The 27,556-nt window shown below is 38.5% G+C and overlaps 1 protein-coding gene across 8 annotated transcripts in view; it reads right to left on the bottom strand.

Moving 5' to 3' along the window:
* Positions 1 to 27,556, bottom strand: part of RPS6KA6 (ribosomal protein S6 kinase A6) — a 158,700-nt gene that overhangs the window by 110,364 nt on the left and 20,780 nt on the right. For all 8 annotated transcript variants that reach the window (XM_059051260.2, XM_067023965.1, XM_067023968.1 and 5 more), the window contains one exon: positions 11,919 to 11,978. In XM_059051260.2, the coding sequence (XP_058907243.1) occupies positions 11,919 to 11,978 (60 nt within the window). The remainder of the gene's footprint in view (positions 1 to 11,918; positions 11,979 to 27,556) is intronic.

Genomic DNA, 27,556 nt, shown 5'->3' with positions numbered 1-27,556 from the left:
AATGACTGTACTGCTCAAAGCAATCTACACATTCAATGCAATCCCTATCAAACTACCAATGGCATTTTTTACAGAACTAGAACGAAAAATTCCACAATATGCAGGCAAACACACAAAAAAACCCAAATAGCCAAAGCAATCTTGAGAAAGAAAAATGGAGCTGGAGGAATCAGGCTCCCAGATGTTAGACTATACTACAAAGCTACAGTAACCAAGACAGTATGGTACTGGCACAAAAACAGAAATACAGAGCAATGGAACAGGATAGAAAGCCCAGAGATAAACCCACACACATATGGTCACCTTATTTTTGAAAAACGAGGCAATATGCAATGAAGAATAGACAGTCTCTTCAATAAGTGGTGCTGGGAAAACTGGACAGCTACATGTAAAAGAATGAAATTAAAACACTCCCTAACACCATACACAAAAATAAACTCAAAATCAATAAAAGACCTAAATGTAAGACCAGACGCTATAAAACTCATAGAGGAAAACTTAGGCAGAACACTCTGTGACATAAATCACAGCAAGATCCTTTTTGATCCAACTCCTAGAGAAATGGAAATAAAAACAAAAGTAAAAAAATGGGATTTAATGAAACTTAAAAGCTTTTGCACAGCAAAGGCAAACATAAACAAGACAAAAAGTCAACCCTCAGAATGGGAGAAAATATTTGCAAATGAAGCAACTGACAAAGGAGTAATCTCCAAAATTTACAAGCAGCACATGTAGCTCAATATCAAGAAAACAAACAACCCAATCCAGAAATGGACTGAAGACCTAAATAGACATTTCTCCAAAGAAGATATACAGATTGTCAACAAACACATGAATGGATGCTCAACATCACTAATGAGTAGAGAAATGCAAATCAGAACTACAATGAGGTATCACTTCACACCACTCAGAATGGCCACCATCAAAAACTCCACAAATAATATATGCTGGAGAGGATGTGGAAACAAGGGAACCATCTTGCACTGTTGGTGGGAATGTAATTTGATACAGCCACTATGGAGAACAGTATGGAGGTTCCTTAAAAATCTACTAATAGAACTACCATACGACACAGCAATCCCACTACTGGGCATATACCCTAAGAAAATCATAATTCAAAAAAAGTAATGAATCACAGTGTTCACTGCAGCTCTATTTACAATAGCCAGGACACAGAAGCAACCTAAGTGTCCATCACAGATGAGTGGATAAAGAAGATGTGGCACATATATACAACAGAATATTACTCAGCCATAAAAAGAAATGAAATTGGGTTATTTGTAGTGAGGTGGATGGACCTAGAGTCTGTCATGAAGAGTGAAGTCAGAAAGAGAAAAACAAATACCTTATGTTTACCCATATATATGGAATCTACAAAAGAAAAAAATGGTTCTGAAAAACGTAGAGGCAGGACAGGAATAAAGACACAGATGTAGTGAATGTACCTGAGGACATGGGGAGGGGAAAGTGTAAGCTGGGATGAAGTGAGAGAGTTGCATGGACATACATATACTACCAAATGTAAACTAGATAGCCTGTGGGAAGCAGCTACATAGCACAGGGGGATCAGCTCAGTGCTTTGTGACCACCTGGGATAGGGAAAGTGGGAGGGAGACGCAAGAGGGAGGAGATGTGGGGATATATGTATATGTACAGCTGATTCAGTTTGTTATAAAGCAGAAACTAACACACCACTGTAAAGCAATTATACTGCAATAAAATTGTTAAAAAAAGATATAGCCACTCTGCAACACACACACACACACACACACACACAAAAGTAAATATAAATGAGTCATAAGCTAACAAATATAACATGCTTATTTTGACAATGTAAACAATTAACTCATTTCAGTCATCTACTAAAGAAGAATCATAACATATTTTTTCTAACCTAGACAGTGTTCCGAGAAGTATGGGACCAAGTGGTGAAATATGATATCAGGTATCTTTTATCAGTGACCTATTATTGAATGCTTACTGAATGTAAAGGCTGTCTTGGGAGATGGAAACATTCCTCATAACAAATATAGACATATTAAAATCATATTAACTATAATTCAGCTTTGCTAATCATACGCTATATATATGGAGTCTGGGAAGTATTTTATTTAATTTTGCTTGTTTTAATTGAAGAAATCAAATGGCCATGAAAGTCTAAGGTGACAATAATTTCAATGGGGCAGACTGGTTATCAAAAATAGTCAATCACAAATCAGCATTAGGCCAGGATAGACAATACATAAATTTCAAATTTAGACAATACTGTTTTAAAGAATCTATGCAACATAGAGCAGTCTCTACAATCCATGATTATGTAAAAAAGTAAAATATAACAAAGCCACACACAAAAAAAATACACAGTTGCCAGCATCACATTGGAATAGGCAACCACAACCAAAAAAATAAATAAAAATAAATCCTATATATGAAAACATTAAAAAGCATGAAGATAAATTTATATGGTGGAGAAACTCTTGGGATTATGAAACAAGATGATGGAGTAAATCAACGTGTTCTCACTCCCTCTTGCGAGAACACCAAAATCACAACTAGCTGCTGGACAATCAACACGAAGATACTGAAACTCACCAAAAAAGATACCCCATATCCAAAGACAAAGGAGAAGCCAGAATGAGATGGTAGGAGGGGTGCAATCACAGTAAAATCAAATCCTATAACTGGTGGGTGGGTGACTCACAGACTGGAGAACACTTATACCACAAAAGTCCACCCACTGGACTGAAGGATCTGAGCCTCACGTCAGGTTTCCCAACCTGGAGGTCCAGCAACGGGAGGAGGAATTCCTAGAGAATCAGACTTTGAAGGATACTGGGATTTGATTGCAGGACTTCAACAGGACTGGGGAAACAAAGGCTCCACTCTTGGAGGGCACACACAAAGTAGTGTGTGCATCGGGACCCAGGGGAAGGAGCAGTGACCCCAGGAGACACTGAAACATACCAACCTGCTAGTGTTGGAGGGTCTCCTACAGAGGGAGGGGGTGGCTGTGGCTCACCGTGGGGACAAGGGCACTGGCAGCAAAAGCTCTGGGAAGTACTCCTTGGTGTGAGTCCTCACAGAGTCAGCCATTAGCCCCACCAAAGAGCCCAGGGAGGCTCCAGATTGGGGTTACCTCAGGCCAAACAACCAACAGGGAGGGAACCCAGACCCAACCATCAGCAGTCAAGCAGATAAAAGTTTTACTGAGCTCCGCCCACCAGAGCAACAGTTAGCTCTATGGACCACCATTCCCTTCCATCAGGCAACTTGCACAAGGTTTTTAGATAGCCACATCCACCAGAGGGCAGACAGAGGAAACAAGAACTACAATGCTGCAACCTGTGGAACAAAAACCACATTCACAGAAAGATAGATAACATGAAAAGGCAGAGGGCTATGTAGCAGATGAAAGAACAAGATAAAACCCCAGAAAAACAACTAAATGGAGTGCAGATAGGTAATCTTCCAGAAAAAGAATTCAGAATAATGATAGTTAAGATGATCCAGGACCTCAGAAAAACAATGGAGGCAAAGATTGAGAAGATGCAAGAAATGTTTAACAAAGAACTAGAAGAATTAAAGAACAAACAAACAGAGATGAAGAATACAATAACTGAAATGAAAACTACACTAGAAGGAATCAATAGCAGAATTACTGAAGCAGAAGAATGGATAAGTGACATGGAAGACAGAATGGTGGAATTCACTGAATAGAATAAAGAAAAAAGAAATGAAGACAGCCTAAGAGACCTCTGTGACAAAATTAAATGCAACAACATTCGCATTATAGTGGTCCCAGAAGGAGAAGAGAGAGAGAAAGGACCTGAGAAAATATTTGAAGAGATTATAGTCAAAAACTTCCCTAACATGGGAAAGGAAATAGCCAATGAAGTCCAGGAAATGCAGAGAGTCCCATACAGGATAAACCCAAGGAGAAACACACTGAGACACATAGTAATGAAATAGGCAAATATTAAAGACCAAGAAAAATTACTGAAAGCAGCAAGGGAAAAACAACAAATCACATACAAGGTAACTTCCATAATGTTAACAGCTGATTTCTCAGTTGAAACTCTACAATCAAGAGGGGAGTGGCATGATACACTTAAAGTGATGAAAGGGAAGAAACTACAACCAAGATTACTCTACCCAGCAAGTATCTCACTCAGATTCGATGGAGAAAACAAAAGCTTTACAGACAAGCAAAAGTTAAGACAATTTAGCACCACCAAACCAGCTCTACAACAAATGCTATACGAACTTCTCTAAGTGGGAAACACAAGAGAAGAAAAAGAACTATAAAAACAAACCCACAACAATTAAGAAAACCAGCATAGAAACATACATCTTGATAATTACCTTAAACATGAATGGATTAAATTCATCAACCAAAAGACACAGGCTGGCTGAACGAATAGAAAAACAAGACCCATCTATATGCTGTCTACAAGAGACCCACTTCAGATCTAGGGACACATACAGACTAAAATGGAGGGGATGTAAAAAGATATTCCATGCAAATGGAAATCAAAGGAAAGCTGGAGTAGCAATACTCATATCAGATAAAATAGACTTTAAAATAAAGAATGTTACAAGAGACAAGGAAGGATACTACATAATGATCAAGGGATCAATCCAAGAAGAGGATGTAACAATTATAAATATATATGCACCCAACATAGGAGCACCTCAATACATAAGGAAACTGCTAACAGCTATAAAAGAGGAAATCGACAGTAACACAATAATAGTGGGGGACGTTAACACCTCACTTACACCAATGGACAGATCATCCAAAATGAAAATAAATAAGGAAACAGAAGCTTTAAATGACACAATAGACAAGATAGATTTAATTGATATCTATAGGACATTCCATCCAAAAACAGCAGGTTAAACTTTCTTCTCAATTGCGCATGGAACATTCTCCAGGATAGATCACATCTTGTGTGACAAATTAAGCCTCAGTAAAGTTAAGAAAATTGAAATCATATACAGCATCTTTTCTGACCACAACACCATGAGATTAGAAATCAATTACAGGGAAAAAAATGTAACAAACACAAACATATGGAGGCTAAACAATATGTTACTAAATAACCAAGAGATCACTGAAGAAATCAAAGAGGAAATCAAAAGATACCTAGAGACAAATGACATTGAAAAAACGATCCCAAACCTATGGGATGCAGCAAAAGCAGTTCTAAGTGGAAAGTTTATAGCTATACAAGCCTACGTCAAGAAACAAGAAAAATCTCAAATAAACAATCTAACCTTGCACCTAATGGAACTAGAGAAAGAAGAACAAACAAAACCCAAAGTTAGCAGAAAGAAAGAAATCATAGAGATCAGAGCAGAAATAAATGAAATGGAAACAAATAAAACAATAGCAAAGATCAATAAACCTAAAAGCTTGTTCTTTGAGAACATAAACCAAATTGATAAACCATTAGCCAGACTCATCAGGAAAAAGAGGGAGAGGACTCAAATCAATAAAATTAGAACTGAAAAAGGACAAGTTACAATAGACACTGCAGAAATACAAAGCAACCTAAGAGACTATTAAAAGCAACTCTATGCCAATAAAATGGACAACCTGGAAGAAAGACAAATTTTTAGAAAGGTGTAACCTTCCAAGACTGAACCAGGAAGAAATAGAAAATAGGAACAACCAATCACAAGTAATGAAATTGAAACTGTGATTCAAAATCTTCCAACATACAAAAGTCCAGAACCAGATGGCTTCACAGGTGAATTCTATCAAACATTTAGAGAAGAGATAACACCCATCCTTCTCAAACTCTTCCAAAAAATTGCAGAGGAAGGAACACTCCCATACTCATTCTATGAGGCCACCATCACCCTGATACCAAAACCAGACAAATATACTACAAAAAAACAAAATTACAGACCAATATCACTGATGAATATAGATGCAAAAATCCTCAACAAAACACTATCAGACAGATTCCAACAACACATTAAAAGGATCATACACCATGATCAAGTGGGATTCACCCCAGGGATGCAAAGATTCTTCAGTATATGTAAATCAGTCAATGTAATAAACCATACTAAAAAATTGAAGAATAAAAACCATATGATCATCTCAATAGATGCTGAAAAAGCTTTTGACAAAATTCAACACACGTTTATGATAAAACCTCTCCAGAATGTGGCACAGAGGGAAGCTAACTAAACATAATAAAGGCCATATACAACAAACCCACAGCAAACATCATTTTCAATAGTGAAAAACTGAAAGCATTTCCTCTAAGATCAGGAACAAAACAAGGATGTCCATTCCTGCCACTATTATTCAACATAGTTTTGGAAGTCCTAGCCATGGCAATCAGAGAAGAAAAAGAAATAAAAGGAATACAAATAGGAAAACAAGAATTAAAACTGTCACTGTTTGCACATGACATGATACTATACATAGAGAATCCTAAAGATGCCACCAGAAAACTACTAGAGCTAATCAATGAATTTGGTAAAGTTGCAGGATACAAAATTAATGCACAGAAATCTCTTGCATTCCTATACAATAAAGATGAAATACCTGAAAGAGAAATTAAGGAAATACTCCCATTTACCATAGCAACAAAAATAATAAAATATCTAGGAATAAACCTACCTAGGGTAGGTTTATGCAGAAAACTATAAGACACTGATGAAAGAAAAGAAAGATGATAACAACAGATGGAGAGATATACAATGTTCTTGGATTGGAAGAATCAATATTGTGAAAATGACTACACTACCCAAAGCAATCTACAGATTCAATGCAATCCCTATCAAATTACCACTGGCATTTTTTACAGAACTAGAACAAAATTTTTTTAAATTTGTATGGAGACACAGAAGACCCCGAATAGCCAAAGCAGTCTTGAGGAGAAAAAAACGGAGCTGGAGGAATCAGACTCCCTGACTTCAGACTATACTACAAAGCTACAGTAACCAAGACAATATGGTACTGGCAGAAAAACAGAAACATAGATCAATGGAAAAAGATAGAAAGCCCAGAGATAAACCCATGCACCTATGGTCAACTAATCTATGACAAAGGAGGCAAGGATATACAATGGAGAAAAGACAGTCTCTTCAGTAAGTGGTGCTGGGAAAACTGTACAGCTACATGTAAAAGAATGAAATTAGAACAATCCCTAACACCATACACAAAAATAAACTCAAAATGGATTAGAGACCTAAACGTAAGACCAGACACTATAAAACTCTTAGAGGAAAACATAGGAAGAACAGTGTCTGACATAAATCACAGCAAGATCTTTTTTGATCCACCTCCTATAGTAATGGAAATAAAAACAAAAATAAACAAATGGGACCTAATGGAACTTCAAAGCTTTTGCACAGAAAAGGAAACCATAGACAAGATGAAAAGACAACCCTCAGAATGGGAGAAAATATTTTCAAATGAATGAATGGACAAAGGATTAATCTGCAAAATATATAAACAGCTCATGCAGCTCAATATTAAAAAACCAAAAACCCAATACAAAAATGGGCAGAAGACCTAAATAGATATTTCTCCAAAGAAGACATACAGATATCCAAGAACACATGAAAAGCTGCTCAACATCACTAATTATTAAAGAAATGTAAATCAAAACTATAATGAGGTATCACCTCACACTGGTCAGAATGGCCATCATCAAAATCTACAAACGGTAAATGCTGGAGAGGGTATGGAGAAAAGGGAACCCTCTTGCACTGTTGGTGGGAATCTAAATTGATACAGCCACTATGGAGAACAGTATGGAGGTTCCTTAAAAAACTAAAAATAGAATTACCATATGATCCAGCAACCCCACTACTGGGCATATACCCAGAGAAAACCATAATTGAAAAAGACACATGCACCCCAATGTTCACTGATGCACTATTTACAAGAGCCAGGTCAGGGAAGCAACCTAAATGCCCATTGACAGATGAATGGATAAAGAAGATGTGGTACATATATACAATGGAATATTACACAGGCATAAAAAGTAACGAAATTGGGCCATTTGTAGAGACGTGGATGGATCTAGAGACTGTCATACAGTGTGAAGTATGTCAGAAAGAGAAAAACAAATATCGTATATTAACACATATATGTGGAACCTAGAAAAATGGTACAGATGAACCAGTTTTCAGGGCAGAAATTGAGACACAGATGTAGAGAACAAACGTATGGACACCAAGGGGGGAAAGCGGCAGAGGGCTGGGGTGGGCGTGTGATGAATTGGTCTATTGGGATTGACATGTATACACTGATGTGTATAAAATTGATGAGTAATAAGGACCTGCTGTATTAAAAAACAAATGAAATAAAATTTGAAATAAAAAAAAAATGACCCCAATGCTCACAATCACCCCAACCCTGGCCACACTCTAAGCCCTGACACCTGGCACAGGATGAGGTTTAACCCCAATGGCAGACAAGCCCTAAATCTTAGTAGTTCCTGGCCATTTGCTCAGGCCCCAAATTCTCCCATGAACCCAGTCCTTTATGTGGAAAATTAAGCCTCTCTAGCCCTGCTACAGGTTCCCAAACTTAGCCCTACTCTCCGAAACTTTCCCTACAAAACACCCACTGGGTTTTCTATGGATTATTACTATTAGAATCTAGAGGCACACACACACAAAAAAAAAAAAACAGATGGACTAAACAGATGGGAAAGGCCCCGAGTGGTAAGGTTGTTGATGCTGGAAGGTCCCTTAGAGAGCATCACACCTCATCCCCTCATTTTAAAGCCAGGCCCAGAGAAGTTAATATGTAACTTGCTCAAGGTCACACAGTGAGTCCACAGCAGAACCAGAATGGGAACCCAGGCCTCCTCTCAATCCAGTGCTCTGTCTGTCCTGCCTCCCTCAGAGAGAGTAGGGAGCATCATTCATCTGGTAAAACAGCTCCCAGAATTTCCTTTGGGACCCCACTTTTCCCCTGTTCTCTACCCAGGATTTTGATCAAATCCAATCCACACAGCACCAAGTATTCCCATGGCCCTGTGGTCAGTTGCAGGCTAGACTCAGGAGCCAGGCGAGGCAAGGCAAAAAAATTAAAAAATAAAATAAAATTTATATGGTTAGTGTTTCTTATCACCCAGATCATTCAAATGACACAAAATGAATATCTGAACTCTCACACAGCAGAAATACATAATGTTTTAAGTCCCAATAACTCAGGCCACAAATTAAATCAAATCCTTGGAAGTGATTCTAGATTCCTTATTCTGCAAAACTTTAGATTCCCCTTTCTAGCCACTGAAGTTGACTGCCTAATGTAAATCACATTAACATCGAGCACTATATTTTTACTGTCTTTCCTTTAAAACTGTACTTCTTGGCTCATTTTTTGTGTGTGTGTGGTACGAGGGCCTCTCACTGTTGTGGCCTCTCCCATTGAGGAGCACAGGCTCCAGACGCGCAGGCTCAGTGGCCATGGCTCACGGGTCCAGCCGCTCCGTGGCATGTGGGATCTTCCCGGACCAGGGCACGAACCCATGTCCCCTGCATCGGCAGGCGGATTCTCAACCACTGTGCCACCAGGGAAGCCCCTTGGCTCATTTTTTAAGATTAATTTTTATTGGAGGATAGTTGATTTACAATGCTGTGTTAGTTTCTGCTGTACAGCAAAGTGAATCAGTTATACATATACATACATCGACTACTTTTTAGATTCTTTTCCCATATAAGTCATTACAGAGTATTGAGTAGAGTTCCCTGTGCTATACAGTAGGTTCTTATTAGTTATCTATTTTATATATAGTAGTGTGTATATGTCAATCCCAATCTCCCAATTTATTCCCTCCCCCCTTCCCCTTTGGTAACCATAAGCTTGTTTTCTACATCTGTGACTCTGTTTTGTAAATAAGTTCATTGGTACCATCATTTTTTAAATTAAAGTTAGAAAGGTAAATATTTAGCAATAACCTTATGTATATGTCTATGTGTTTACATTGGCTACACATGTACACATACATACATACACACACACACATTCTTTTTTCCTCCTGTGTTGTGGGGCATGGTATTTCCCTGTTAATTTATTAATACTGAAATACACACTTACCCATTGCCTTTGTATTTCCTTACACTCTATCATTTATAAACTAGCAACATAAATATTACTATGCCTTAGTGCATATGATCTGCAGATAAAGCTCTAGATGATTTTTTCTTTTAGATCACATGTTCACCACATCTGTCACGGGCTTTTTTTCCTATTTATTTATTTATTGGGTCTTCATTTCTGTGTGAGGGTTTTCTCTAGTTGTGGCATGTGGGGGCCAATCTTCATCACGGTGCATGGGCCTCTCACTATCGCAGCCTATCTTGTTGCGGAGCACAGGCTCCAGATGCACAGGCTCAGTAACTGTGGCTCACGGGCCATTGCTCCATGGCATGTGGGATCTTCCCAGACCAGGGATCCAACCCATGTCCCCTGCATTAGCAGGCAGATTCTCAACCACTGTGCCACCAGGGAAGCCCTCTAGATGATTTTGATAGAAGTTTACATTTAATTACATTCAAAATTAACATAAAAGTTATTATGTAAATTACAAAAGCTAAAATGACAACATTTTACGTGCCATCTTGTTAATCAGAACTGAGATTATTGTTACAACGTCGGTATCTGCAGAGAAAGTTGATTTTTACATAGGACATTTCAAAGGAGAGTCTTGGACAAACCCAATTTTAATCTCTCTGCTGGTACCTATCTGAGCAAAATTCACTTTAACCAGTTTCAGGGGGAAAATAAAGACATGAAGGATGATTTTATCCACAATTAAATAAGAAAAGAACAGTGCTTTCCTTATTTTCCACTTCTTTGCATCTACACAATACACAGCTGACCTAACATGAGGCACACTGGGTCATTAAGCCTTGATTCTGCTACTTGTTAGTTTTATGGCCTAGTATAAATCATAATAACCTCTACAGGTCTCAGTAGACTTACCTATACAATGAAGGTATTATAGAGTACTATCTCTGAGGCTCCTTCCAGGTTTAAAAAAAATCTACAATTCTATGAAAATATCTATAGAAATGATAATCAAAATAACATCATCAATGGAGATGTCTACTTTAGTCAGACCCTCCCTAAAATCTTAAGAACTCTCTTCTGTATAACTAGATCTTGCAAAGCGAAAGACTAGGATTACAGGCCTTGCATAGAATGGCCTAATAGCTAAGCAGTCTTTTAAACTAGTTAGAAATTTCTGAAATAATTTACATGCAATCCTTTTTGAAAGCCAGGAAATAGATTTTAAACGACTTTAGTTTATCCTTTTAGTTAAATATTTTCTTGTTAGATCTCCTTTCTACTCTAAAGTTGAAGACAGTCTTATTTAATTCAGAGGATTCTATATTTAAATAATCCAGTTACTCATATACTGGTAATAAAAACTTCATCCATTACACTTAAAATGGATACATTTCATGGCATGCAAATTATGCCCCAATAAAGTTGTTAAAAAAAAACTTTATGGGGGTGTCCCTGGTGGCACAGTGGTTGAGGGTCCACCTGCCGATGCAGGGGACACGGGTTCATGCCCCAGCCCGGGAGGATCCCACATGCCACGGAGCGGCTGGGCCCATGAGCCATGGCTGCTGGGCCTGTGCGTCCGGAGCCTGTGCTCTGCAATGGGAGAGGCCACAGTGGTGGGAGGCCCGCATACCGCAAAAAAAAAAAAAAAAAAAAAAAAAAAAAAAAAAAAATTATGGATAAGAATTTCTGGCAAGAAAATCTGGCCTATATTTTGAACTGTTGCCATTTTATTAATAATTGGATTTGCTTATTAACTTACCTGAATACATTTATTTAATTGACAGAAGATTTTCTCCTTTCATATTATTCTCTTTCCTTATAGTCTAAAAATGTAGCTTAATAAGTTAACATGAGTACTTACTTGGCAAGAATCTGCTTCTCCCTCTTCCATTGGCTCATCAACCATTTTAAGACCATTCACCTGAAAAATATTGTTCAAAAACTGAAGTTCAAGAGTAATAGAACAAGAGTAGTAACTAAGAAAAATATGACCCTAGGCACTGCCCTTCACAATTTAACAAGATCCACACTTACTGAAACACAAAAGGACAAAGGACACATAGAAGGTACTAAAAAAGGAACATTACTAATATGATTTCCAGATTGTCTTTGAAAATCCTTGAATTTCAGAGCTGTGTATTTCATTTCATATTGTTTAAAGCTTTGCTATGGTAAATGAACATATACTAAACATATGACCTATATACATTCACTAGGACTGTCCCGAACCAAATATATATGAGACAGGAAAAATACCACAGAGGAAATTTATTGTGAGGATATATTCAAAGCAAATTAGGATGGGAAGAGTTTCATATAATTGTACCATTGTGAGTTCCTTTCCTTTCGATCAGTTCAATTAAAATTTGAGTTACTCTACAGAAGAAATAATAAACTATAGGAGAAAAATATAAATGGCCATGGAAACAAAATTATTTCAAAATACAAAGCTTACTGTGTAATAATACTCTTCAAGCAATACTTCAAGAAGGAGTAAGCATAGAGAACTTAGATCAAGGGTCTGCAAGCTGTAGCCCATGGGCCAAATCTGGCTCACTGTTTTTATAAATAATATTTTACTGGAACACAGACACATCCATTTGTTTCCATATTATCTATGGCTGCTTTCTCACTTCAACAGCAGAGTTGACCAGTTAACAGAGAACCTATGCCTGCAAAGCCTAAAATATTTATTGTTTGGCCCTTTACAGAAAAAGTCTGCTAACCACTGATCTAAGATATTTGAAAATTAAGCAACAGCAAGATGGTCTAAAAAATAAATTTTACCACTGTTACTATTTATGAGTCCACAGAAAATTTTAAAAATATTAAAAAAGAAAGAGAGAAGAAAAAAGTAAATTAAATAGAGCTCCTGGCGACAGCCAAGATGGAATAAGACTATCTCTCCTCTGATTATTAACTAAAAACTCTGGACAAAACACAAAAAGCAACTACCTGAGGACTCTGTAAACTAAATAATAGCAAGCAGATTAGGAAGGGAAATCAAAATTTGAATAGTAACTAGTACTCTGGTGAGTTTCTTGGGTTTATTTTTCACATTTATCTCTTGATTTTGACACAAGGAGAGACTGAGTCATGGAACACCTGTATGAACAAAATTTCCGAGAGAAATCCCACTTTCTAAACAGAGGACCAGAAAATGACACACTTTTGCACTGGTGAGCATAAGGAGAAACCTAATTTTTCTTTTTCTCCCACTTTTTTCCCCTGTTTTGACTGCCATTCCTGCTCCAACGCAAGCCTCATTCATGAGAAAACCTCTCTCTCTGGTCAGAGGAACCAGAAGAAGAGGCTCATATAAGAATAGTATGGGGGGTAATCCCTGTTGTTGTTTTTTTCACTCTCTCCTTCACTTCACCCCAACAGGCAGCCCCAGCAGTGCAAAGCTACGTAACAGCATGAAAGGCTAAGACTATGAGAGAAATTCAAATTTCTGGTCAGAGGAACAAGAATAAAAGGTCCATGTCAGTTGGAGAATCCATAGAGGAAATCATGGAAGAGACCATATGGGAAAAGGATATTCCCTAATTCTGTGTATGAACAGACACAGTACTGGCCTCAACAGCAAACTGCACATGTGTAGAATAGGACCAAAGAAGTCTAACAAAGGCTTTGAAAATGGAACTGCAATATCAATCACTGCTCAAGTCTCAGACTAAACCACTGACTTAGCACAGGCACTAAGTGGCAAATGCAGGGTGCTGACCCAAACACTCTGAAAACATATTTAACATTGGAACCATCATCCAGAGAGGGAGAGATAAAACTTGGGAGTCTGAACCTAACCACACAGACTGTCTGCTGAAACAATCAAAATCAGCATGTATCAATTCCAGGACAACTCCAATGTTGAAATAGCTAACACAGACTTTAAGCAGCTATTATAACTATGCTCTTTTGGGTGAAAATAAACACACTTGAATGGGATGATTAAAAGTTATAGGCAGAGAAAAAGAAACTATAAAAAATCAAATGTAAATAACTTTAAAACTAAAAATTACAATGTATGAAATATTTTTAAAATACTGGATGGGCTCAATAAAAGAATGGAGATGGCAGAGGAAATAATAAATGAAGACAGATCAATAGAAATTAACCAATATGAAGAAGAGAGTGAAAATGATTAAGAGCAAATGAACAGAGTCTTAGAGACATGTGGAACAATATCAGAAGATCTAAAATCTATATCATTAACGTCACAGAAAAAGAAAACAGTAATACAGAAAAAAATAAATAAATAATTGCAATTCAATTCACATAAAATGTTAAGAGGAAAGTCTGTAGAGACAGAAAGTAATTCAGTGGTTCCTTAGGGCTGGGGGATGGGGAGATGGGGGTGATAGCTAAAACTATAGTAAAAGCTTTCTATTTGATGTGACAAAGAAGTGATAAAATTGACTGTGGTGATAGTTGTACATATTTGTGAATACTGCATACTAAGTATACACCAGGTTGTCCATTTTAAATGGGTGAATTATGTGGTATATGAATTATGTTTCAATAAAGTTACTTTTTTTGAAAAGGCTGAGAATTTCCCAAATTTGCTGAAAAATATAAATTTACAGTTTTAAGAAGCTCAGTGAAACCCAAAAAGTATAAAGTTAAAGAAAGCCACCTCAAGACATACCTGAATTAAACTACTCTAAGTCAAAAGAAAAAAGGAAGAAGTTTTGAAAGTAATGAGAGAAAAACACATTACATAGACATCAACTTAAATAACCGCAGACTTCTTATGAGAAATCATGGAGGTCAGAAACCAGTAGGAGAATATTTACCTGAGATAAATGGAAACATATGTTAACACAAAAATCTCTATACATGAATGTGTATAGCAGCTTTGTTCATAACTTTTTTGGAAACATTCCAGATGTCCTTCAACATGGAGAAAGAATAGAATACTACTCATCAATAAAAAGGAAAAGACTATTGATACTTATAACAACATGGATAAATTTTAAATGTTGACATTTTGTGCTGACAAAGAATCCAAACCCAAAAGGCTAAATATTGTATGGTTACATGTATATGACACTGAAAAATGTTATAGGGAAAGAATTCATATCACTGGTTTCAGGGGAAGGGGAGAGAGGAAAGGGGAATACTATCCAACAATGAAAAGGAATGATTTATTGATATATTCAACAACATGGGTGAATCTCAAATACATTATATAGTAAATGGGAAAAAACAGCCTCAAAAGGCTACATACTGTATGATTCCATTTATAGGACATTCTGGAAAAGGTAAAACTATAAGGCATGGAGAAGGGATTAGCAGTTGTCAGAGGTTAGGCCCAGGGGTAGGCATCAATGGGAATTGTGGGGGGTGGCGGGGGGGAATGATGGGACTAATCTACACCTTGATTGTGGTGGTGGTTACACAACTCTACGTATTTGTCCAAGCTCAGAACCTTACATGAAAAAGAGTGAATTTTACTGTAGGTAAATTTTAAAATTAACTTATTAAAGAGTAATTTATCCTGCATTATTTACTTGACTAGCATCTTTCTTCTAAAATCTCAAGAAAAACCAGATAAATGATGGTTCATCACCAATGATGTCCTTATCTTACTTGACCTTGCTGTAGCATGTCACAATTGACCAACTACTCTCTTCTATTTGCGTTTTTGTGATACCATACTTTAATTTTCTTTTACTCCAATTTCTTTGCTCTTTTCAGTATCCTTGAAACATTGTAGATCCTCAGGAAATGGACTTGGCTCACCTTCTCATCTCGCTCCTCATTCTTTCCCCAGATAGCTAATTTACTGACATGACTCACATTTACTCAGACACTACTCTTCTGAGCTCCTGATCCATATAACGAACTGCCTACTTGACATTTCCATTTGCTCATCTCACATGTCTCAAAAATAACCAATAAAAAAACAAATTAGTGAACCCACACACACACATAAATCTGCTTTCCTCCAGGGTTCCTGATTTCAATAAACAGCACCATTATTTATCATTTTAACTCAAAAGCACATATAGACTATGCAGGATGAAAAAAAAACACGGTAATGAATTCATCACTAGCATATAGGAAAAGGCATATTCAGCAAGAGAGTCCACAAATCAGCATTAAGACAGAATACTGATAATTGAAATTTTACTACAAAATGGCTCTCAGGATTATCCATAGAAAAAGGTAATATTGCTTTCCTCTATTACCTCAGTTACTGGTTACTTCTAATTCATACCATCTTATGATTAAATTAGCATGAAGCATAAGAGTATTAATTCCTATAAAGGACCTCAGTATTCAGTGACATTTACTATAAATTAAGTCATTTTTACCTGCATGAAAACAAAAACATTTTCAGAATTCTCTGGGACGATAAACCTTTATTTCAAAACTAAAATTTATAATTTGAAAAAACACGCAGATAGGCTGTTTTCCTCAACTAAGTGCCAAATAGGGAAGAAAAAATTTCCTACATAAGATTCTGAAAAGCTTATCAACAATTATAAAGACAGTAATAATTTACTCAAATACTCAAACCCAAGTGAACACCCTCTCATATCAGAGCCTAGTGGATAATTCGTTTAAATTATTTTCATACTCTCAGAAAATAATTAAATAGATCACTTTAAAAGATTCTGGACAAATAGAAATACTAAACTGAGTCAAAGTACTCACCTGATCTCAGAAAATCATATAGGTCACCCCAAAACTATCATTTTCTTACTGCTAATGACAAAAGCAGCTCATCATGGAAAATTAAACTGAGAAAAAAATATTTTCCCTTCAGTTCCTTAGAATTGGAGGTAGTGTGGGAAAATGAACACGTAAGTGCACAGAATTTTGTAAAAAGACTGCAATCTGGCCATGCTAACACTATTAAGCATACATATGTTTCGTCAAACTCAAGAAGCTCATAACTTGGTGTTGACAGATATACTGAAGAAAGAAGTAGCAAGATAAACAAGAAAGGAAGAACAAAGTACAAAGTAAGTGAGAAGTATGGGTGATGTAAATCATTAACAAAACATACATAGGACACCAGTATTCACAACAAATTTGATAGTATTATAAACTTTCAAGTAGTCTCCAGGACCCCCAAATTCCACCCAGCAGCAAAAGTCCTATATTTATATAGTACCTAATGTTACAAATGTTTAAGAAGTTCACATATAAAGAAAATTTTCTCTCTCAAATAAGCTTCATGTTTACAGGTTAGCTGCTGACAGATTTAAAAACAAGAGTTCTTCAATTATTTTCACTTCATTTAAATAGCTACAGCAAATCAGATCTAAATTTGGAGGTGGGTCCACATCTGCCTAAAACAAAGGTCCTTGTCTGTATATAGGCATACCTCAGAAATATTGCAGGTTCAGTTCCAGACCACCAAAATAAAGAGATTATTGCAATAAAGCAAGTCACACAAATGTTTTGGTTTCCCAATGCATATAAAAGTCATGTTTACACTATACTGTAGTCTATTAGGTGTGCAATAGCATTGTGTCTTAAAAATCAATGTACACACCCTAATTTAAAAATAGTTTATTGCTAAAAACTTCTAACCATCATCTGAGCCTTCAGTGAATTGTAGCAGTAACATCAAAGATCACTGATCACAGATCTTGGCTGCCGACATGTCATCCAGACTAAGGAAGACCCAAACACTGAAAGGCCACGTGAGCCATAGCCATGACTGCACTGGCAAACGCCAGAAGTACCCAGGAGGCCAGAGTAATGCTGGTGGCATGCATCAACACAGGATCAACTTTTACAAATATCATCCAGGTTACCTGGGGAAAGTTGGCAAGAGTTGTGAAAAGAACTATGTCAGGAATGAATGACATGTGACCTGAGGACCTCCATGTTTGCTGTTCATGCTGGACTTTTGCTGAACGCTCTAAATTAAAACTGCTGAATAGTTTCTCTGTTGCCAAAAGGAAATAATAATGCTGAGAACTGGATTTGTTCAGGACTAAAGAAAACATACCTTTCCCTAGTAATGAATGAGATGCATTTCAAAACCCAGTTGTATGTAAAGAACAATTTTACCCTCCAATCCAAATTCTTGGTAAACAACCTATGAAAGCCTATGTTAACTGCCCTCTTTTTCCTATAAAAATCCCTGTTATTTTCTTCCAGTGGGACACTATTCTGGGTTCCTCCAGAATCTGTGATCCCCGAATTGCAATTCCAAGACCCCAAATAAACTGTCTTTTTGCCTCTTTACAGTTCATGGACTTTTTGGTTGACATTTTTGGTGTCAGAATTGGGATCCAAAGCAGTCTTCCTCCCATCTCCAAAGCCGCCATGGATTCGAGCAACATACTTGCATGAGCCCCTTGTGCTCTGTGGCCTCCCCAGTGGCGTTGGGTCTGGGTAATAAGTCCTCTCAGTCCCAAACCTCTCTCCTAGGTTGAGAGTCAGGCCCATATTCTGGGTGTCTTTTGTTTGGTCAATCGCTTAACGGCTTGCTCCCTTTTGGTGAGTGCACTATAATGGGATGTTCACAGTCTAAGACTGTTTTGGGGGAGGATTCTCGCCCATCTGGGACTCCAGCTGGGTATCTGTACAAAAAGTATGGTGTTGCCTCTTGTGCTTACCTAGATGAATGACAATGGTATACCAGAGATAACATTTGGCTACAATGGGGAACTTCTGAAATTTCAAAATTGGTCTTTTTATGTGCACAATTAGAAGTTAAATGGTTTAAAACTAAACAAATAAAATAGGAAGCCTATTTCTATTAGTACATTGAAGCCTCCCAGTGAGCTCATGAAACCCAAAAGGTTTGCAAATCTAAAACTGCTTCAAGTCGGAGGCGAGAAAATGGCGGAAGAGTAAGACGCTGAGATCAACTTCCTCCTCACAGATACATCAGAAATACATCTACACGTGGAACTTCTCCTATAGAACACCCACCGAATGCTGGCAGAAAACCTCAGACCTCCCAAAAGGCAAGAAACTCCCCACGTACCTGGGGAGGGCAAAAGAAAAAAGAATAAACAGAGACAAAGAATAGGGACGGGACTTGCACCACTAGGAGGGAGTCGTGAAGGAGGAAAGACTCCCACACACTAGAAGCCCCTTCGCGGGTGGAGACTGCGGGTGGCAGAGGGGGAAGCTCCGGTGCCATGGAGGAGAGCACAGCAACAGGGTGCGGAAGGCAAAGCAGAGAGATTCCTGCAGAGATCTGTGCTGACCGGCACTCACCAGCCCAATAGGCTTGTCTGCTCACCCGCCGGGGCAGGCAGGGCTGGGAGCTGAGCCTCGGGCTTCAGCTGGATCCCAGGGAAAGGTCTGGAGTTGGCAGAGTGAAAACAGCCTGAAGGGGTTAGGGCACCACGGCTAGCTGGGAGGGAGGCCAGTTGAAGTCTGGAGCTGCCGAAGAGGCAAGAGACCTTTTCTTCCTCTTTGCCTCCTGGTGCGCGAGGAGAGGGGTTTAAGCGCGCCGCTTAAAGGAGCTCCAGAACCGGGCGCGGAGCTAACGAAAAGACAAGAGGCTTTTTCTTGCCTCTGTCTCCTGGTGCCAGAGGAGAGGGGATTAAGCGCACCGGGTAAAGGAGCTCCAGAAACGGGCACGAGCCGCAGATGTTGGCACGGACAGCAGAGACGGGTGTGGGACGCTAGGGTTGCTACTGCCACCACCAAGAGGCCTGTGTGCGAACACAGGTCACTCTCCACACTGCCCCTCCCGGGAGCCTGTGCAGCCTGCCACTGCTGGGGTCCCGGGATCCAGGGACAGCTTCCCCAGGAAAATGCACGGTGCGCCTCGGGCTGGTGCAGCGTCATGTCGGCCTCTGCTGTCACAGGCTCACCCTGCATCCGTGCCCCTCCCTCCCCACGGCCTGGGCCAGATCCCCTGAATCAGCTGCTCCTTTAACCCCGTCATGTCTGAGCGAAGGGCAGACGCCCTCGGATGACCTACATGCAGAGGCGGGGCCAAGTCCAAAGTTGAACCCCAAGAGCTGTGAGAACAAACAGGAGCAGAGGAGGTCTCTCCCAGCAGCCCCAGAAGCAGCAGATTAAAACTCCACAATCAACTTCTAGTGCCCTGCATCTGTGGAAAACCTGAATAGACAGCGAAATATCCCAAGTTGAGGAGGTGGACTTTGGGAGCAAGATATACTATTATTTTCCCCTTTTTTTTCTTTTTCTGAATGTGTATGTGTGTGCTGCTATGTGAGATTCCGTCTGTATAGCTGTGCTTTTACCATTTGTCCTAGGGTTAGACCAACCCATTTTTTTTAATAGAAATTTTTCTTCTGAATAATTATTTTTATTTTAATAACTATATTTTATCCGACTTTATTTTTTCTTCTTCCTTTCTTTCTTCCTTTCTTAGATCATTTCTTCCCTCCTTCCTTCCTCCCTTCCTTCCTCCCTTCTTTCCTGCCTTCCTTCCTCCCTTTCTTCCTCCCTTCCTTCCTCCTTTTCTTCCTCTCTTCCTTCCTCTCTTCCTTCCTTTCTTCCTCTCTTCCTTCCTGCCTTTCTTGCTTTCTTCCTTCCTTCATTGCTTCCTTCCTTTCTTCCTTCCTTAATTCCTTTCATTCTTCCTTCCTTCCTTCCCTCCCCTCCCTCCCTCCTTCCTTCCTTTCTATCCTTTCTATTTTTTCTCCCTTTTATTTTAAGCCATGTGGATTAAAGGCTCTTGGCACTCCAGCCAAGTGTCAGGGCTGTGTCTCTGAGGTGGGAGAACCAAGCTCAGGACACTGGTCCACAAGAGACCTCCCAGCTCCACGCAATATCAAATGGCGAAAATCTCCCAGAGATCTCCATCTCAACACCAAGACACAGCTTCACTCAAGGACCAGCAATGAACAGTGCTGGAAACCCTATGCCCAACAAAGAGCAAGACAGGACTACAGCCCCATCCATTAGCAGAGAGGCTGCCTAAAATCATAATAAGGCTACCAACATCCCGATACACACCACCAGACGTGGACCTGCCCACCAGAAAGAAAAAATCCAGCCTCATCCACCAGAACAGAGGCACTAGTCCTGCCAACCAGGAAACCAACTCAACCCACTGAACCAACCTTAGCCACTGGGGACAGCCACCAAAAACAATGGGAACTACCAACCTGCAACCTGCAAAAAGGAGACCCCAAACACAATAAGATAAGCAAAATGAGAAGACAGAAAAACACACAGCAGATGAAGGAGCAAAATAAAAAAACACCAGACCTAACAAATGAAGAGGAAATAGGCAGTCTACCTGAAAAAGAATTCAGAATAATGATAGTAAAGATGATTCAAAATCTTGGAAATAGAATAGACAAATTGCAAGAAACAGTTAACAAGGACCTAGAAGAAATAAAGAGGAAGCAAGCAACAATGAGCAACACAATAAATGAAATGAAAAATACTCTAGATGGGATCAAAGCAGAATAACTGAGGCAGAAGGACGGATAAGTGACCTGGAAGATAAAATAGTGGAAATAACTACTGCAGAGCAGAATAAAGAAGAAAGAAGGAAAAGAACTGAGGACAGTCTCAAAGACCTCTGGAACAACATTAAATGCACCAACATTCGAATTACAGGAGTCCCACAAGAAGAGAAACAGTGACTGAGAAAATATTTGAAGAGATTATAGTTGAAAACTTCCCTAATATAGGAAAGGAAATAGTCAATCAAGTCCAGGAAGAACAGAGAGTCCCATACAGGATAAACAGGCCAAGACACATAATAATCAAGCTGTCAAAAATTAGATACAAGGCTTCCCTGGTGGCGCAGTGGTTGAGAATCCGCCTGCCGATGCAGGGGACACGGGTTCATGCCCTGGTCCGGGAAGTTCCCACATGCCGTGGAGCGGCTGGGCCCGTGAGCCATGGCTGCTGAGCCTCCGTGTCCGGAGCCTGCTCCGCAATGGGAGAGGCCACAACAGTGAGAGGCCCGTGTACCGAAAAAAAAAAAAAAAAATTAGATACAAAAAAAACATATTAAAAGCAGCAAGGGAAAAACAACAAATAACACACAAGGGAATCCCCATAAGGTTAACATCTGATGTTTCAGCAGAAACTCTACAAGCCAGAAGGGAGTGGCAGGACATATTTAAAGTGATTAAGGAAAAAAACCTACCATCAAGATTACTCTACCCAGCAAGGATCTCATTCAGATTTGATGGAGAAATTAAAACCTTTACAGACAAGCAAAAGCTGAGAGTTCAGCACCACCAAACCAGCTTCACAACAAATGCTAAAGGAACTCCTCTAGGCAAGAAACACAAGAGAAGGAAAAGACCTACAAGAACAAACCTGAAACAATTAAGTAAATGGTAATAGGAACATACATATTTATAATTATCTTAAATGTAAATGGATTAAATGCTCCCACCAAAAGACACAGACTGGCTGAATGGATACAAAAACAAGACCCATATATATGCTGTCTACAACAAACCCACTTCAGACCTAGGGACACATACAGACTGAAAGTGAGGAGACAGAAAAAGATATTCCATGCAAATGGAAATCAGAAGAAAGCTGGAGTAGCAATTCTCATATGAGAGAAAATAGACTTTAAAATAAAGACTATTACAAGAGACAAAGAAGGACACTACATAATGATCAAGGGATTGATCCATGAAGAAGATATAACAATTGTAAATATTTATGCACCCAACATAGGAGCACCTCAATACATACGGCAAATGCTAACAGCCATAAAAGGGGAAATCTACAGTAACACAATCATAGTAGGGTACTTTAACACGCCACTTTCACCAATGGACAGATCATCCAAAATGAAAATAAATAAGGAAAAACAAGCTTTAAATGATACATTACACAAGATGGACTTAATTGATATTTATAGGACATTCCATCCAAAAACAACAGAATACATATTTTTCTCAAGTGCAAATGAAACAATCTCCAAGATAGATCATATACTGGGTCACAAATCTAGCCTTGGTAAATTTAAGAAAATTGAAATCGTATCAAGTATCTTTTACGACCACAATGCTATGAGACTACATATCAATTATAGGAAAAGATCTGTAAAAAATACAAACACATGGAGGCTAAATAAAATACTACTTAATAACGAAGTGATCACTGAAGAAATCAAAGAGGAAATCAAAAAGTACTTAGAAACAAAAGACAATGGAGACACGACGACCCAAAACCTATGGGATACAGCAAAAGCAGTTCTAACAGGGAAGTTTATAGCAATACAATCCTACCTTAAGAAACAGGAAACATCTCAAATAAACAACCTAATTTTCAACCTAAAGCAATTAGAGAAAGAACAAGAAAACCCCAAATTTAGCAAAAGGAAAGAGATCATAAAGATCAGATCAGAAATAAATGAAAAAGAAATGAAAGAAACAATAGCAAATATCAATAAAATTAAAAGCTGGTTCTTTGAGAAGATAAATAAAATTGATAGACCATTAGCCAGACTCATCAAGAGAAAAAGAGAGAAGACTCAAATCAATAGAATTAGAAATGAAAAAGATGTAACAACTGACACTGCAGAAAAACAAAAGATTATTAGAGATTACAAGCAACTCTATACCAAAAAAATGGACAACCTGGAAGAAATGGACAAATGCTTAGAAATGCACAAGCTGCCGATACTGAACCACGAAGAAATAAAAAATATGAAGAGACCAATCACAAGCACTGAAATTGAAACTGTGAATTAAAATGTTCCAACAAACAAAAGCCCAGGACCAGATGGCTTCACAGGCGAATTCTATCAAACATTTAGAAAAGAGCTAACACCTATCCTTCTCAAACTCTGCAAGAAGATAGCAGAGGGAGGAGCACTCCCAAACTCATTCTATGAGGCCTCCATTACCCTGATACCAAAACCAGACAAAGACGTCACAAAGAAAGAAAACTACATGCCAATATCACTTATGAACATAGATGCAAAAATCCTCAACAAAATAATAGCAAACAGAATCCAACAGCAAATTAAAACGATCATACACCATGGTCAAGAGGGGTTTATTCCAGGAATGCAAGGATTCTTCAATATACAAATCAATCAACGTGATACACCATATCAACAAACTGAAGAAGAAAAACCATATGATCATCGCAATAGATGCAGAGAAAGCTTTTGACAAAATTCAACACCCATTTATGATAAAAACCCTGCAGAAAGTAGGCATAGAGGGAACTTTCCTCAACATAATAAAGGCCATATATGACAAACCCACAGCCAGCATTGTTCTCAATGGTGAGAAACTGAAACCATTTCCACTAAGATCAGGAACAAGACAAGGTTGCCCACTCTCCCACTCTTCTTCAACCTAGTTTTGGAAGTTCTAGCCACAGCAATCAGAGAAGAAAAAGAAATAAAAGGAATCCAAATCAGAAAAGAAGAAGTAAAGCTGTCACTGTTTGCACATGACATGATACTATAAATAGAGAATCCCAAGGATGCTACCAGAAAACTACTAGAGCTAATCAATGAATTTGGTAAAGTAGCAGGATACAAAATTAATGCACAGAAATCTCTGGCATTCTTATACACTAATGATGAAAAATTTGAGAGTGAAATTAAGAAAACACTCCCACTTACCATTGCAACAAAAAGAATAAAATATCTAGGAATAAACCTACCTAAGGAGACAAAAGACCTGTATGCAGAAATCTATAAGACTCTGATGAAAGAAATTAAAGATGACACAAATAGGTGGAGAGACAAACCATGTTCTTGGATTGGAATAATAAACAGTGTGAAAATGATCCTACTACCCAAAGCAATCTACAGATTCAATGCAATCCCTATCAAACTATCACTGGCATTTTTTACAGAACTAGAACAAAAAATTTCCCAATTTTTATGGAAACAGAAAACACCCTGAATAGCCAAAGCAATCTTGAGAACAAAAAATGGAGCTGGAGGAATCAGGCTCCCTGACTTCAGACTATACTACAAGGCTACAGTAATCAGTACAGTATGGTACTGACACAAAAATAGAAATATAGATCAATGGAACAGTATAGAAGGCCCAGAGATAAACCCACACACATATGGTCACCTTATCTTTGATAAAGGAGGGAAGGATATACAATGGAGAAAAAGACAGCCTCTTCAATAAGTGGTGCTGAGAAAACTGGACAGCTACATGTAAAAGTATGAAATTAGAACACTCCCTAACACCACACACAAAAATAAACTCAAACTGGGTTAAAGACCTAAATGTAAGGTCAGACACTATCAAACTCTTAGAGGAAAACATAGGCAGAACACTCTGTGACATAAATCACAGCAAGATCCTTTTTGACCCATCTCCTAGAGAAATGGAAATAAAACCAAAAATAAACAAACGGGATCTAATGAATCTTAAAAGCTTTTGCACAGCAAAGGATACCATAAACAAGACCAAAAGACAACCCTCAGAAGGGGAGAAAATAGTTGCCAATGAAGCAACTGACAAAGGATTAATATCCCAAATTTATAAGCAACTCATGTAGCTCAATAACAAAAAAACAAACAACCCAATCCAAAAATGGGCTGAAGAACTAAATAGGCATTTCTCCAAAGAAGATATACAGATTGCCAACAAACACATGAAAGAATGCTCAACATCATTAATCATTAGAGAAATGCAAATCAAAACTACAATGAGATATCATCTCACACCGGTCAGAATGGCCATCATCAAAAACTCTGGAAAGAATAAATGCTGGAGAGGTTTTGGAGAAAAGGGAACTCTCTTGCACTGCTAGTGGGAATGTAAATTGATACAGCCACTATGGAGAACAGTATGGAGGTTCCTTAAAAATCTACAAATAGAACTACCATTTGACCCCTCAATCCCACTACTGGGCATATACCCTGAGAAAACCATAATTCAGAAAGAGTCATGTACCAAAATGTTCATTGCAGCTCTATTTACAATAGCCAGGACATGGAAACAACCTAAGTGTCCATCAACAGATGAATGAATAAAGAAGATGTGGCACATATATACAATGGAATATTACTCAGCCATAAGATGAAATGAAGCTGAGTTATTTGTAATGAGGTGGATAGACCTGGAGTCTGTCATACAGAGTGAAGTAAGTCTGAAGGAGAAAAACAAATACTGTATGCTAACACATATATATGGAATCTAAGAAAAAAAATGTCATGAAGTGATTAGTGGTAGGACAGGAATAAAACACAGACCTACTAGAGCATGGACTTGAGAATATGGGAAGGGGGAAGGGTAAGCTGTGACGAAGTGAGAGAGTGGCAGGCACATATATACACTACCAACTGTAAAATAGATAGGAAGTGGGGAGCAGCCACATAGCACAGGGAGATCACCTCTGTGCTTTGTGACCACCTAGAGGGGTGGCATAGGGAGGATGGGAGAGAGGGTGACACAAGAGGGGAGAGATATGGGAACATATGTATATGTATAACTGATTCACTTTGTTGTAAAGCAGAAACTAACACACCATTGTAAAACAGTTATACTGCAATAAAGACGTTAAAAAAAAACCAAAATCTGCTTCACTTCAGGATACTGTTTCCAAACTCACTGCTGCAAATAAAGATCTATGCTCTCATCTAAATACTCCAGAAAAGGCTCAAGAGCCCTCTTCCTCCCCTCTTTCTCCTTTGGCTCCTATGTATACTAAACTTGCTGAGCTGCCATTCTATCTTTCTGATTCTCCTATTCCTCCTCCAAAATCTTTATCCCCACCTCCTAGCCCTCCCATAAAAACCTTTCCCTTTGTCACTGCTTTGAACACTGATAGCATTTGCTATCTGGTAGACTACAGGCCTTCATCCCCTGCAGAATTATGGGTCATAGCCAAGGAATTTCCCAACGTCACTGAGGACCCCCTCCGCTTTGCAGAAGAATTTAACCTTGTGATATAAACCTATGATCCAGTCTTTTCTGACTTGTATCAACTAAAAGGAATCTTAGTTGGAGAAAATTAAGCCAGATACTGCAAACTACTGCCAGCTGGCTTCACCCTTTAGATGATATCCACAGAAAGGTCATCAGTGTGATGGCACCAGCTTCTCAGGTGGCTCAAGCCCTTCATGAAGTAATTCCTTAGACTTTTCCACACCCCGCTGACTGGGGAAAATTCAGTCTACTACACAAAGACCTGATAAAACTGTTCATGATTATTATTCATACCTAAAATTAGTATTCTGGGAAAACTCCAGACTACATGCTGGGGTAAACAATATTCAACCCTCTTTAATTCAATCTTTGTTGGGGACTAGATGAGGAACTTGGACTGCTGATGAAATGGGTACAATCAAATTGGGAAACAGTGGTCTCTCCTGATCTAGTAAATTTGGCTAATCAGCTATCTAACAATCAAATGTATAAAAAAAGTAAGACCACTAAAATCATGAATGTGCAACTGCATCGAACTGGCTGCTGCTGCTCAGTGGCCACCTCAGTGGAAAGACCAGAGTTCCCATAAGGTCCCCTTCCAGGAGCCAAGTGCCTGCCACTATTGTAAGTAGACTGGCCACTAGAAGAATTGCATAAAGTTAAAAAGAAGGTCCTATTAGCAGCCCGAGACACCTTGCTCTGACTT

This window comes from Kogia breviceps, chromosome X, assembly GCF_026419965.1.
Source record: "Kogia breviceps isolate mKogBre1 chromosome X, mKogBre1 haplotype 1, whole genome shotgun sequence".
NCBI lineage: Eukaryota > Metazoa > Chordata > Mammalia > Artiodactyla > Physeteridae > Kogia > Kogia breviceps.
This window is presented reverse-complemented; position numbering and strand designations above follow the sequence as displayed.